At 39.9% G+C, this 15811-nt stretch overlaps 1 protein-coding gene across 1 annotated transcript; it reads right to left on the bottom strand.

Annotated features, from left to right (window-relative positions):
• Positions 1 to 2673: 2673 nt before the first annotated feature.
• On the bottom strand, positions 2674 to 4038 carry LOC109408009 (proline-rich protein PRCC). The gene has a single exon (XM_019681222.3). The coding sequence runs from the start codon at positions 3939 to 3941 to the stop codon at positions 2706 to 2708; it is 1236 nt and encodes a 411-aa protein (XP_019536767.2). The 5' UTR covers positions 3942 to 4038; the 3' UTR covers positions 2674 to 2705.
• Positions 4039 to 15811: the final 11773 nt, after the last annotated feature.

The following is a 15811-nucleotide window of genomic DNA, read 5'->3' as shown; positions in this document are numbered from 1 at the left end:
AAACCAAGTTTCTGGGCTTGATCATTGATTCCAATATTAAATGGACGTCTCATATAATCAATGTAGAAAACAAACTCAAAACTATGACTTTTGCATTGAAAAAACTGCGACCTTTAGTAACAGAAGATACTGCCTGGAAAGTATATTTCGCATTTGTACATCCACACATAATGTACATGAATTGCATTTGGGGCAGTACTAGTAACGTGCATTTGCTCAAGCTATCTCGTCTTCAAAATGGCATAATAAAAATAATTAAAAAATTACCCAGGTTGACTAGATCCTCTGATTTGTATAATGAAAAAGTTTTGGCTTTAAATAATTTAAATAAGTTTGAGATCATGATTTATTTGTATAAAGTACAACACAGTTTGATAAAATGTAATATTCCACTCATTAGGGTATCCACAGTACATACACAACGTACAAGGCAGCAAAACAATATTTACCAAGTGTTATCACGAACTTCTATGGCACAAAACAGTGTTTTTCAAAGAGGAATTACGCTTTTTAACAATCTTCCAATTGAGATAAAACTGGCAAGATCACTTTCAAGCTTTAAAAATCGTCTACGTTCACACCTATCACAATTAGCACATAATCAGCAATAATTCACTAATTACGATTGTGAAACCACACTGTACGTAGCTGGTGTGACTAGCGTCGGATTACTTGAATTATTGCTTTTGGACTAAAACAAACCTTAAGCTCACAGTGCTGGCTCCCTACGATAATCAAAAGTAACGCGACTGTAGGCGCGGGATCCGCTTCCAGGATCATTAACCTACTTGTATGGGCTCGTAGGGTTGGGAAGTTCCTGGTGTACAGTCAGTACAGTTGGGGAAATGGCTTCCTTTCCGGCACTATAAAGATGTCCATCAAAATTAGTTTCCATACTTTGAATCAACTTCAGCAGGTACACTAGTATTTACACAAGATTCACAAACACACACACACACACACATACACTGAATGAATTACACTTTTGAAGTAGCTGTGCACAGTTTTCATTAACTTTTACAGTGGCAAATAAAATTAAATAAATAAATAAATAAATAAATTAGCCTATAGGGCACTGCACTCCAGTTAGTCTAGTGGTTAAGGCTATGGATCGCCAATCCGGAGACGGCGGGTTCGATTCCCGTTCCGGTCGGGAGAATTTTCTCGATTCCCTGGGCATAGTGTATCATTGTGCTTGCCTCACAAGGTACAAAATTCATGCAATGGCAGGCAAAGAAAGCCCTCCAATTAATAACTGTGGAAGTGCTCAAAGAACACTAAGTTTGGAGAGAGGCAGGCCAAGTTCCAGTAAGAACGTAGAGCCATACAGAAGAAGAAGAAGAAGAATGCACTGCACTGTTTTGAATTCGTATGGGGGTTTGACGTTTCTTGGCCTTGTTGTTTACAAAATGTCTGTAAGAGTAAAAGAGATTAAGTGAATTTCATGCAGTGCCCTGTGTATATTTGGTATGCTGCCGTAATTCTGCAAAGTGACGTAAGCGCCATTCAAAATGTCGATATTTTTTGGTAGGGTATCGCGCCACTTGGGCGGTGGCTTCTATATTCGTCTGTTTTCCACTATAACTCAGTCAATTTTGAATCAATTGACTTGAAATGTTGTACACGGGTAGATACTATACCTATCTCACCACATTCCAAAAGTTGTGCCAATTGGTTCAAATTTGACTGAGTTATACTGGAAAACAGACGAATATAGAAGCCACCGCCCAAGTGGCGCGATTCCCTATATTATATATATTTAATATCTGGTGTAAAAATAACACAGTGGTCTGTCTGCTGTATAACAATGCAAGATCAAGTCGTAATCTATCATCTATGGAAAGAAACTTAGAGGATGAGCAAGTGTTTTATGCATAATAACCAAAGAATGGGCCGAAACTATCAATGTCGCTTACGTCACTTTGCAGAATTACGGCAGTATGGGGAAGATGTCTGGAGTTCAAAAATGGCGACCAAAATATCCAGAATGGCGACATAAAATCCAAGATGATGACTGCAAATTCAAGATGGTGCATATTTAATGGAGTTTTAGGCTAAAAAATCATTCAAAATGGGTATATTTGGTATACGGAGAACTTTTGGAGTCCAAAAATAGCAACCAGAATAACCAAGATGGCGGTCCAATATCCAATATGGCGGCTGCCTAATGGAGTTTTAGGCTCTAAACCCTTTCAGATACATATTTTATTATTCTTCGTTTCTAGCGATAATCCCAAGACTACTTAGATGTATAATAGTATCACAAATATGGTTATACCTGGTAGGTATGGAGATGAAGTCTGAAGTCTAAAAATCGAAAATCTATTAAAAAGCATGTTAGTTCACTACACAGAAATCTTGGGAACTAAAATCCACAATAGCGGCTCAAAATTCAAGATTGTGGCTTTTTTTAGAATTTACAGCTCAAACATCAAAAGCCAGATAAACGATATGATGTCTAGTGCCATGAAATGGAATTTTGTTAAACGTATGAAAGTGCGATATTTATCAACATGTCACTTGAGTTTCCGAAGGCACGAGAAAGGTGCCATCACTGCTAGGTGGATCAATAAGGTTTTTTTTTTTGGATTTTTCTTTACGACAGGCTAAGACAAAATTGTTGGTCCATCAGCTCGCCCAGGCCATTTCTTTCCACGAAAGACATCACAGAGCTTACATCATTCATTTTATTATCCAACATACCTTCAGAAACCGTACTTGCTTTGCGTTTGCCTCCGTGACTGCCGATTTGCAGACCACATGGCTTCCAACTCCTGGGCGTTGTCCTGCGCCTTTGACGCCAAATAAGTGATGTGCGACTTCCGTTTGCTCGTGCACGTCCAATCCCCGGTGAGGTGTCCCGTCGGAACGTATCCCGTCTCGTCCTGCAACTTCCGGCGCATAAAGTCCTCCTTCGAGGGCACGACGTCCGCCGAGCTGATGTCGATTATGTTCACTTCTTCCACCCGGGCCCGCTTGGCCTTGTTGCCACCGATGAGGGAGGAGAGCGCGCGCTCATTGGCGAGATCGTTCGGATCGACGAACGAATGTTGAGGTATTTGATGCATTGCGCTGGTTCCGGGTTCCGGCTCGGGAACGACTTCCGGTTCGTCGAACTTCTTCACGGCATCGGCCATTTTGGCAGCCCGTTTGGCCACCATGGCGTTGATCTCGTTGGCGCTAATTTCCGGCAGTTTTTCGTCCATGTTGAGCGAGAAGAAGTCCAGCTTTTCGTCTTCGTCGCTGGATTCGCCGTCTTTTTCTGTTGATTTGGCGGGGATGTTTTGCTTCTTGGCCAGTGGTTTTTTGGACGCCTTCGGATCAGGCTGAACGTTTCTCGGTCGGTTTGCAACCGAATCCGGTATGAGACGGTTCACGATCGGTTTGGCGGCAGCTGCCGCAGGACCATTCTGAGCGAATGTCGGCGCACTGAAAGCTGCTTCCGATTTGGGTTTAGGTAGCATGCTCAGTAGACTGGTGGCCCTTTGAGGAAGCTCTGCACCTACTATGGGCTTGGACTTCGGTTTCAAATCATCGTCGTCCTTGAATTCTTTCAAAGACGGAATTGTGATTTGTACTTTGCCATTTTTCATGTTCGACCTAGCTCTGGCCAGAGATGGCGGAGGTGGTGGGAGAAGAGATTTCACTTCCGGTATTGCCTTTTTCCTTAGAAATTCATCATCCTCTTCTTCAACATTCAAGTCGTTGGTGGTGACCTTCTTGGGCGCTGGCAGCGGTAAGTGAATGGCAGGTTCCTCTTCGTCCTCTATGGGATCGTCCGTCGGTATGCTAGCTGCGGAAATTTCTGGGATCGTGGCGACATTCGCCTGTGAAACTTTACTGGGTCCATTCAACGCTGCTGCAACAGGTGCTGGCGATTCCTCGACTTCGTCCTGATCTGAACCTTCGTCACTACTGTAATCATACGCAACTAACGACATTTTCACCAAAAATTCAATGAATTTCACACAAAATTAATCAAGGATTGAACTAGCAGAATCGCGAAAACAGAACAACCATCAAAACACAAACACCATCTTGACAGTTACAAGAGTAAACAGGTATCTGACAAGCATTACACCGTTAACGAATTCATCAAAGTGCGATGAATGTGATTAATGTCATTAATACTAGCTCAGTTCAACAAGTTTTACCCACCAAAAGTGAGATGTTGAAGTGGTTGAAGTTGAAGTCGTTTGTAGTTTTATTTAGATTTTACGGTAAACGGCTATCAAATGATGTCGTACCAAAAACTAAGAAACATATTAGAGGTAAGAATAACTTACTAGAGTTGGAGAATTTGCCTAATAATCCCTGATCAGATACCTTTTCCATCATTCGAAATCGGCGCTAACGAGCACTGTTTTGGTCGTTCCTTGTTAGTGTCATTTGGACGAGCTACTTACAGTTGAGCTCCGCATAGCGCGGAACAAAATTTGGCGCCGAATAATCTCATATTTTTTCTTTTATAGGACACTAACCGGAGGATTGAGAAATTGCACGTGCCTTACGAAAATGAATTCCGAATGCAAATTCAGTGTCTTCACGCCAGAGAAAAGGTAAGTTTTCTGTACAAGTTTTGCATGTAGATAACCCCACCATGGACACCGTCCTCGAATTCAGGGTGCCTACAATATGAGGGAAGGTTTCTAACACTAGTTGGCAGTAAAGAGAATAATTCAGTAACAAATTTTGAAAACGACGTATAATCAATGCTACACCATTGATTATACGTCGTTTTCAAAATTTGTTACTGAATTCAAGCATAACTTTTCAACCCGAAGTAACTCGAGAATGGAATCAAATCTGGGCTAACTGCTGCATCATAAAGCAAATTGAAGAATCCACATCACTGTTTGATGATTTATTGCTTAATTTGTTTAACTAAGCATATTTTTCGAAACGACGTATCTGACTATTTTGATGTTTACAACTTTACTGATAGATACACCGTTTTGATATATGAAAAAACCAAACGACGTATCTAGCCAAAATCAAAAGTAACAGATACACCAAACTGGCACCATGCAAAAGCGACGTATCTAGCTTGACGTATCTCTAACCAACCCGGTGTATGTGTATTTTTGTCAAAATTCATTGTGAAAATGATATGGAATGAGTAGGTTTTGTTTCTTACCTAGTGCGTGCTATACCCTGGTGATGTTAAGCACGAAAAAAAAATATAAAAGGGGGATTCACTTAACAGCGTAAACTGCTTATTGAAGTTTATTCTGATTAAACGTCGCGATCCCCAAGGCAATCTTTGATTATTTCATTCGCAATTTCATGAAACATTTCAAATAACAGGAAATCATGGCTTACGCAGCCATTTAAACTGTTTAGTGAATCCCCTTAAAGTCTTTTTATAAAAAACTATTTTAGTGAAAATGGTCGTCAACATTGACCATCAATTTACTCCCCGCATAATCACTAACTGTAAACGCAACGTTTCTTATACTGTAAAAAATCATTAGCAATTGGCTTCTTTAGCGGTGTTGAGATAATTCCATATTCTGAATCTGCATGCAAAACTGAGTCGAAATCCAAATTTTCATGAATTTTGGGGCCCGGGAACCTATTTAAAAATCAGTTTGAAGTTTGTATGGGAACGATTTGTCGAATCACCCCTCGTCGCATTTTGTACTGGGTGGAGCTGTCAAGCAGTTGGCCAGCTGTCAAAAGGTGATTTCTAAAAATCTCTTCGAAATCGATTTTAGGTACCAAAACGAAGTTCTAAAAATCTGAAAAAAATCATAGTAGTTCAGAAAAATGTGCTCTTTCGTATAAAACCAAAAAATCAATACATTTTTCTTAATTTAAAAACCCAATTGTCATTGAACCATTTCTCAGACTGTGCGAGATAACAGTAAGATAACCATACCATGTACAGATTTGCTAGTTCAGTCGACAGCTAACGTTTGTTGGAATCGGTTGTGCTTTTCTACGCTCTTCAACGGTCACTAGATTTCATTTGTTAACGGGCGCGCGGTTGAGAAATCAACGTCGAAATGGAAAAAGAAATTGTGATAAAAAACACACTAGCCTTTCAATTTCCTGGAAATGCTGCCCAGCCAACTATCGTGGACATGGCACGTTTTGTGAAGACCCTCGAAAGTGATCGGTCAAAGATGGATACTGCCTATAAAATATCCGATGAAAAAGCAGTCTTCATTCGCTTTAATTGCAAAGACGCAATGAGGTTTGTTCTGGAGAACAATAGCTGCGAGCTGCCGTTCTACTACACGAATGGTGAAAGAGTGATGGTGCAAATGTCGGTGGCGGCAGGTAATACTCGCTACATTCGGGTTTTCGATCTTCCACCGGAGGTAACCGATGCCGAGTTGTCTGCTGTGTTGGGAGTGTATGGCACGGTGAAACGTGTTGTGCGTGAGCGCTTTCCAGCGGACAGTGGCCTAAACATGTTTTCTGGCGTCCGGGGCTTGTACGTGGACATCAAGAAAGAGATCCCAGAAGCGCTCATCTTCGGCGGTCGAAAAGGGCGAATATATTTCGATGGTATGAAACCGAAATGTTACTTGTGCAAATCTGAAACCCATCTTAAAAAGGCCTGCCCGAATAAACGGGCACAACAAAGTGAAGTAGTACACAAGCGGCGGGGGGAACAACAACCAGCACCAGCAACAAAAATCAAATCAATCAATGATGGAGATGCAGGAATGGACGGGGCAGTAACCACCGGCGCAGCGAATGTTGGTACCCGCAAACGGCAAAACAAAGGGGAAAAAATTGTGAAGAGGACGGATAAACGACAATTGTCTACCCATTCCTCTGATTCTAATAACCAGTCACAGGAGAAAAGGAAAACGGAGACGGTAAATGAAGGCGACGACGACGGCGATAGTATTATCACCGTTGATGATGACATCTACATTGGGGAACCGGAGGCAGAACAGGACAGCGAAAGCGAGAGCGACCTGGAGGTGCTTGATTTCCAGGTTGCAACTACAGAGGCGATCAAAGCGTGGAACGATAAACGAGAACGGATGTCCCGAAGACAGGCAAAAAAAATTGAACGATTATTAAGTAAGCACAAATAGACTCCACAATATGTTATTTGTTTTGACTCAAATTCCGGAGACGAACCAGCCTCGGGCTGAAAGTCTCGATAATAAAGATAAAAAAAAAAAAAAATTTGCTAGTTTGACAAATGGTAATCCGCCAATTTACAGTATGTGGAATAGGCGGTTAAGATTGGTTACCATAAAAAATCGCTCGTTTTCTCGAACAAATTTTTCGCAATACAGTAAAGGATATGGTCAATATACTATCCAGTTTTTCAGACAATTCACTGCATAGCAAATGGTTAGAGAACAGTTTAACCATAAATATGGAAGAAAACGAATACTGTATGTCAAACTATTGATTTATAGTTATTCATAGTAGATGCATGCTTTTTTTTTGTTCCTACGAAAAAAGTTACTTGAATGCACGTAACTACAGCGCATTTGGCCCCTCAGCTCCAATGGCGTACACGCTTGTTATGCATTACAGCCAACGTGCACGACTTTGCAGCTGGGGGGCAAATGGGTTCTAGTTACGCGCATGATTACTTGATAACATCAAATGGCTTCAAAAAATAAAGGAAAAGGATAATGAAATGCGTATATTTATAAAACAAATACTGTGGCACTTAGAACGAGATTTACAACGATGTTTGTCAGTAGTTAAATCATAAATTTGACCCAACTTTTTGTTTTTGTTCTTACAGTTTGTAGTATCTAAAATCAATAAGTACCTGCATCGCAATAACTACGCTTTTGAATTGAAAATTACTGTAGTAGCAATAGCGGAACCCTGCCGGGGACATCTGGTTTGAATTGAATTTTAGCGATACCGTTGCGACTACGACGAGATGATCCATTTATGGTTCGAAGTGGTCAATGGTACCACATCCCCCACAATATTCCTTTGCCTTCCGATTGGTGCTTTCTTCCGGTGGTATAATGATCCTGCCATCCCATGCTTGCTTGATGCAATAATTGCACTGAGAGCCTCCAGTCCTTCTGTACAGTCAGGTCTTTTTTTACGCGGTTTTCATTTACGCGGCCGCGTAAATGAAAACTCCATACAAAAAAAAATTTCATCGTCTTATTTTTGCATGATTCGTCGAGAAATGGTGAGACTTTTTTTACGCGGTTTTTTGAATTTTGAACTGAGTTTTATTTTTACGCGGTACGTATCCCCCGCGTAAAAAAAAAACCTGACTGTATACTCAAATACCCAAGGAGAAGACGGATATAGTTCGCCGGATCCTTTGGACGAATCGGTAGATAATAGCGCTACCGAATCCTTGATGAGCACCTGGGAGTGGGTTGAGATTTTTGCCTAGAATGAATGGAAGCAGAACGGTTCGTTAGGCAAACATTTTGGGATGTTTCTACGGGAAGAACACTCTGGATAGTTTAAGATATGAATGACTTACCTTTTCCGGACGCTGGGGTTCAGGGCGTAGCGGAAGTAGTGGGTGTTCTTATACTTGCAACTTTTAATAACTTCGGCCTGCAGATAGCCGAATATTTTCAAACAAAATTAGAAACACGATAAAAAACTAGAAACATGAACCGCTTTGTATTTTTTTATTTACTTTGACAGCGAGTGCAGGGCGAAGGTATGGTGAATATTGTTCACCAATATAAATGAGCTCAACTATTTGACAAATTGTCGAGCACTTGTATTTTGTGTTGAAATGCACATGTGTTCGTGTGTTGCGCCAATAGAAGCACATACCATTTGACATACAGTGATCGCATGTTAGTACCATGTCTTACTAGTTTTCAACTCCATATTGTGCGACAAAGGAAAGACACTATAACATACTGTTACTAATTGGCATGCATTGCTGAAAATATTCTTTATAGTGTAAAGCGTTGGGTTTCATATTGTTCAACATAAAAACAACTATCTGTGATAAGTTAACAGTAACGGATAGGAGAAATTTACTGTTTGGAATGTAAGACAAACTGTATTTTTCTATGCGGGTCAGATCAGTGAAAAAGTTAGATACGTCGATTTGAAAAATTATGCTTGAATTGTCAGACAAAAGAGGCACAAAATAAAGCAACAAAGAAGGCGCGACGATTACTCTTTTTCCCTACTGGAAACAGATAATGACATGATCTCGAAATTTTTTGTTGCAGACAAAACGGAAGCTGAATTTGTTGCGTACTTTTCAACTTGTGAATAATCAATTATTCGACAATGATTTTTCTTAAGGGCCTAACTGACTTGATCGATTTCTCTTCGTCGACTCTCTCTTTCGCTAATAACTTGATCAAAACAAACAAAATCATTATTCTGTTTCTAGAGCAAGATGTAGTCGTCGTCTTCGCATTTCAACCAATAATTCTGTGGAAAACTTAATACACTTTCCGTAATAACACAAAGAGAGGATCGATGAAGAGAAATGGAAAATGTCAGTTAGGCCCCAATGAAGAATCAGTGTCGAATTATTACTGACCCAAAGTCGAAACTTTTTGATAATAGATCTTCAACAGAGTTGCAGTGTTTACCGACTCGAAGTTACCGTTCGAAAATCGCAATGCAAGGCTTAAAAATCTCAAAACTCGTGGTGTACGATGTTTATCCTATTATTTTCAAGTTGGGACAAACTTATGTTGCATTGGGTGGATTTTCGCAACAAATACAGGTTGCGACATTGTCATTATTGTTGCGCGATGGTTGAATCACAGAGAAACAGACGTAACACTTAGAACAAATTTCATTAAAAACATTGTCACGAAATTGTAATCGCCCAATGCTAATCATGCCGTGATTGGACAAGCCACCACTAGATGGCGGTAGTGAGCAAACGTCAAACAGGAGCAAAAACGATGCCAGCGCCGCGACTGGTCGATTGACCAACTACCGAATATTTGAATCAATCGTTAAAAAAGTAATCGATGGGAAGCGAGTAGAGTGTGACGTCTGTTTCTCTGTGGTTGAATTTTGATTCACTGCTAGTTGGAATAAAGTTTTTTGATAGCGACAGCACCAAGGAAGTGGCATCCCTAACGCACCAATGAAATGTTTTCGTAGCCATAACTGCAGCTTAAGCGTGCGGCTCAAGCTGACAACCTATCTTCCAACACAGCAGCATATTTTTAATGCTGGGCTAGAAAACAAGATAACCATAACAGTCCCATGGACAGCACAGACCCCTCGCGGTGCTGGCCGTTTTTAATCCTTTGACGTTTGCTCACTACCGCCATCTAGTGATATGGCCCGGTTAACCACAGTACGTTTAGCATTGGGCGGTTGATTTTTGCAAACCAAGGTGCAAATAAAAAACAATCTTTCAAAGGATTACTATAGATTTCCTTGGAGGATTTTCTGCGGCAGGCCATGGAGAATATTCTGTAGGATCTCCTGAGGAAAATTGTGCAGGAATCCTTTGAGGATGCATGTGTACATCCGTGTAGCATTATCTGAAGGAAACCGTTGAGAATTCCCTGAAGGAATCTTTGCAACACATATTGAAGAAATCTTTGGAGAAACTCGTGAGTACTTGGAGAAAAATATTAAATCCTTACAGAAATATCTGGAAGGATTCTTGTGAATTGTGAAAGAGGATTTGAAAAAATCGCCTAAGGATTTTTTGAACTATTTCCTACAGCATCTATTGGAGATATACAGGGTGTTAGGTTCCTGAGTGCAAACTTTTTAAAGGGTGATAGAGGACCATAAATGGTGAAAAAAATTGTTTTACGCATATGGTCAAATCTCAACCGTTAGGTAGTTATTGAACTTCCCATGTTTTTGACTCTTATTGCCTTAACCGGCAATAACTTGAAAATGGTCAAACTTATCGAAGTTTTTTTACCCTTATTCGAAAAATGATTGAATTTTCTATCAAATGGCATCTTTGAATCGATTGGTTTAGTTAAATAACAAAGTTTTCTAGAGCAAAATAGCTAAGAATAGTGTACTTTTATTGGTTTTTGTCAATTATCTTTGAAACATGCGTAATAAATTAAAATTCTTTCTTTGGCAAAGTTGTGGCCCCTGTTACACTCTACAATTTGTTCTTTGACACCAAACTTCTAACTCTTATCGTTTTCTTGTAATTTTGATTTAAACGTGCGGCACAATGCGCAAAAAAGTGCTTTCCGTGACAGTTGCAAATTTATGATCTGAAATGCGTTGTGAAAATCGAAATTGCAACAAAACGATAAGAGATAGAAGTTTGATGTCAAATAACGGATTGTGGAGTGGAACAGGGGCCACAACTTTGCCCAAGAAAGAATTTTAAATTATTACGCATTTTTCATAGATAATTGACAAAAATAAACTAAAACACACTACTTCTGAGCTATTTGCTTTAGAAAACTTAGTTATTTAACTAAACCAATCGATTAAAAAATGCCATTTGATAGAAAATTCAATAATCTTTTGAATAAGGATCAAAAACCTTCGATAAGTTTAACCATTTCCATGCTATAGCCAGTTAAGGCAATAAGAGTCAAAAACATGGGAAGTTCAATAACTACGTAACGGTTGAGATTTGACCATATGCGTAGAACAATTTTTTTATCCATTTATGGTCCTCTAACACCCTTTAAAATGCTTGCGCTCAGGAACCTAACACCCTGTATGTAAACTCTGCATCTAAATCCCTGCAAGTATATCTAAACAAATGCCTAAGAAATCCTTGTAAGGACTTTTAGAAAAATCGTTTGAAGAAATTAAAAAAAACCTTGAATGATTTTTTAAAGGATTCCTAAAGGATAATTGACGAAGGATTCATATGAAATAGTCCAAAACGAATCGTTTTTGGAAATCTTTAATATTTTTTCATGGATTTCTTGGAATATAATTGTAGAATCCCTTAGAACGAGTTCCAGTAAATTTATTGGAGGAATTTCTGTGAGAATCCTTGAAAGAATTCTTACACTTGTTAGTTGAATTTCTGAAATAATCATTGGAGGAATTCCTAAATATTTGATATGATTATTGTAAGATTTTCTTGTAGTGTCTACCTTATGGTTGTGTACATAGGATATCTACCTATATCCTATCTACCTATATCGACTTGTCGGCGCTGCCTGTCATTTAGTTCTTGGGGCTTTGTGCTCTCGAGGTTCGGGGCGTTGCTTCGTTGTATCTCCAATACTTACACGCACACATGCACCTACAACTAGCTGTAAAAGACCAGTGGGCGGGACAATGGTGTCTACCCATCAGTTGTAGGTGGGGTCACAGAGAAACAGACGTAACACTTAGAACAAATTTCATTAAAAACATTGTCACGAAATTGTAATCGCCCAATGCTAATCATGCCGTGATTGGACAAGCCACCACTAGATGGCGGTAGTGAGCAAACGTCAAACAGGAGCAAAAACGATGCCAGCTGGTCAATTGACCAACTACCGAATATTTGAATCAATCGTTAAAAAGGTAATCGATGGGAAGCGAGTAGAGTGTGACGTCTGTTTCTCTGTGGTGGGGTGTTTGGCTTAGCTACATGACTTGGTCCGGCAAGCCCATAAACATCAATTGGTAGACGTATTGCCTAGCGAAAAGACAACGCAGATGGGCAAATGCCAGGGGATGCGTTGATAATAGCAGAATAGCAGAATTTCTAAACACATCTTTGAAAGAATTCCATCAGAATTTCGAATAAAACCGTAGAATTTCCAAGGCAATCCCTAAAAAAAACAAAAAGTGTTGCATACTAGCAAAACGCGTAACATATCTACGAATTACAAACGAACATGCTAAAACGATTTATTTACACTATTCATATTTACAGATTAAAATTGTACATACAATGAAATATAAACATTCACGACACGAACTGGACGAACTGTGCAAGTGGCCATATTGCATGTTGACAACTGGCTTGATTGTTGTCAACATCTATTGCGTCACTACAGTGACACTCCGGTTGTCACTGGTGAGCCCACAGTTGACTTGACGTAGACTGATGTAAACTGTGGAGCGGAGCAGTGTTGCCAGGATGTTTTCCCATTGATCTCAACAAAAATAATCCTCGGTAGTTTAGTGTTTAGGGTTGTTTAGTGAATAAAATATTGCTATTTTCTATAGCCTAATGGAAAGATCTCATTTTGCTGAGTATAACGTAATTTTATTGGATTCCAATAATTTTGTTTTGATGGTTAAATTAACAAAACAGTTTTAGTTTTCGTGGATAGAATGACAGTTCAATCGATAAAATGACAGTTCGACCCGAACAAAAAATTTTCCCCATGCAAACTTCAAATGCATTTTAAAAATAGTTCCCGGACTCCAAAAAATATGAAATTTTGGATTTCGACTAATTTTTGGGTGGAGAATCTGTTTATGAATTAATCGGGATACCCCTAAAGAACCCAATTCCTGGAGAAATTTCTAAATAAATTAAACAAGAAATGCTTGGATGAATGATTGATGAAACCTTCGTTTCTAAGGAGATCTTTGAAGAAATTCAGAAAGAATCTAGGTTTTTTTTTGTAATAAATACTTAAGAAATCCTTGGAAAAAATTCCGAAGGAATCCTTGAACTGATTCCTGAAGAATTTCCAATGGATATCCTCTATAAAATCTTAGCCTTGCGTTAATCATTTAAAGGGTGCGTCTAGTTATTCCTGGAGACTTCCTAAAAAAGTAGCTAAACATCCAATTTCTGAAGGCATTTTTGGAAAAAAAAACTTCTGAGGAAATTATTATATTTTTTTATGATGCCGGAAATACTCAGACATTTTTTAACCGCTTTTTTTATGGAATTTGATTCCTTTAAGGAATTCTTGACTGAGATGCTTGATGAAAACATAGAAGGATTAAAAAAATGTTAAGAAGAGTTCTTAGAAGAATGCTATTGACAAAAAGCGAGATTTTTGTTGGATGAACAGTGAGCGCCCCTTATAAACTGGCAGCACTGCCACGATGAGCATTGCTGAAGTGCATGTTATTTGTTTTTATGTTATACCTTTTAGTCAATAAGTGAACGTTTCAAGAGAAACATCAAATACACGATAGCTCGTAACAACATTCCGCGTAGTCTTTTCTTTTGCGATTGTGTAATCGTTCTTCATTTCGGTGGTCGGCCAACAGGTAATGGGTCCAGTTGCGCGGCGCGAGTGAGAAGAAATTGCAGCGAATCGAAAAGAAACTGGAGAATATTTGTGTTGATTGTTGTTGGTATTATCGTTCGACGGCGGAATGGCAGAGGCGATGATCCAGTTCGAGCGGCTCAATAATTTCAACTGGGCGAGTTGGAAGTTCCGTATGGAGCTGCTGCTGCTGCAGAGTGATTTATTAGAAATCGTGAAGGAGCAAAAACCGACCGTCGTTCCTGTGGGATGGCTGGCGAAGGACGGCAAGGCAAGAGCGGCTATCGGTTTGGCGTTGGACAACGACCAGTTGTGCCATGTTATGGGCGCAACCACCGCGTACGAAATGTGGGAGGCATTGAAGAGCTACCACGAGCGGGGCTCTTTGACCAACAAAATTTATGTGTTCCGTAAACTGTGTTCGCTAAAGTTGGAGGAAGGCGGTAACATGGCGAATCATTTGATGGAAGTTGCTGAACTAGTGCATCGTCTAATTGCTCTTGGTGAGGGACTGCAGGAGCACTGGATTGTAGCTATCATTTTGTCAAGCCTACCGTCCAGCTATGATGCAGTCATAACTGCTTTGGAGAGTCGTCCAGTGGAAGAGCTGAAACAGGACTACGTCAAGGGTAAGCTGCTCGACGAGTGGAAGCGGAAGAACGAAGGTATGGAATCCGACAAAGCGATGAAGGTTTCAACTCGTAGCCGGGAGTCTCGTGTGAAAAATGGGAGCGGCGACAACAGTGATAGAAGAAAGAAGAAGTGTTATTGTTGCCAGCAGTTGGGCCATTTCTGGCGGGATTGCCCTAAATTGCATGTGAGTGATGACGACGATGAAGAAGAAGCGAAAGTATCCACGGTGCACACGAAGAAGCGACAATCGACCCACGATGAACGTAGAAACATTTGTTTTGCTGCTACTGGTGGAAAAGAACATCAAGCGAAGGATGCGAATAATGGTGATTGGTGTTTGGACTCCGGTAGCTTGATGCACTTGACTGGAAACGTAGAGCTTCTGGATGGATTAGTGACCTGTAAAAGAAAAGTCGTTCTGGCAGATGGTAGGCAGATTTTTTCAAGAGCAATGGGTACGGCAAAAATTGACATTTAGCAGTGAAATCGGCAAACGAGTGATTCCGGTTGAAAATGTACTTTTTGTTCCTGGATTAGCCGGTAGTTTGTTATCTGTTAGTAAAATCGCCGAAAGAGGTTTTAATGTGAGTTTTCAATCCAGAAAGTGCCTGATTGTGAAAGAAGGAGAGGTGATAGCTTTAGGCAAAAGGAAGAAGAATGGATTGTATGTCGTTAATTAGAAAGTATTTGTAGAAAGTGTAGGAAAAAGAGAGATGAGATAGAGAACATGCAGGAGGAGCCACAATGAACATTAAGAAGATGTGTAATAAAATGATTGTATTTGTTGACGATAGCAATGGAAGTCAATATAAGGTTATGACGGGGCTTACACTGAGGAGGAGTGTTGGATGAACAGTGAGCGCCCCTTATAAACTGGCAGCACTGCCACGATGAGCATTGCTGAAGTGCATGTTATTTGTTTTTATGTTATACCTTTTAGGGCCGATTTCTTCACCTACCCGGCTTAACGACGTAAGCCTGGTTTATCTTAAACCACACTTAAAGTTAAGCCAAATTCTTAAGCCAGGTTTAAATATTTGCATTTCTTCACACTGGCTTAGCAAATGAAGGCGATGGCTTACGCTAAGCCAAGCTTAACGAAATTTCCC

Source organism: Aedes albopictus, chromosome 2 (assembly GCF_035046485.1).
Source record: "Aedes albopictus strain Foshan chromosome 2, AalbF5, whole genome shotgun sequence".
NCBI classification, from domain to species: Eukaryota; Metazoa; Arthropoda; class Insecta; order Diptera; family Culicidae; genus Aedes; species Aedes albopictus.
This window is presented reverse-complemented; position numbering and strand designations above follow the sequence as displayed.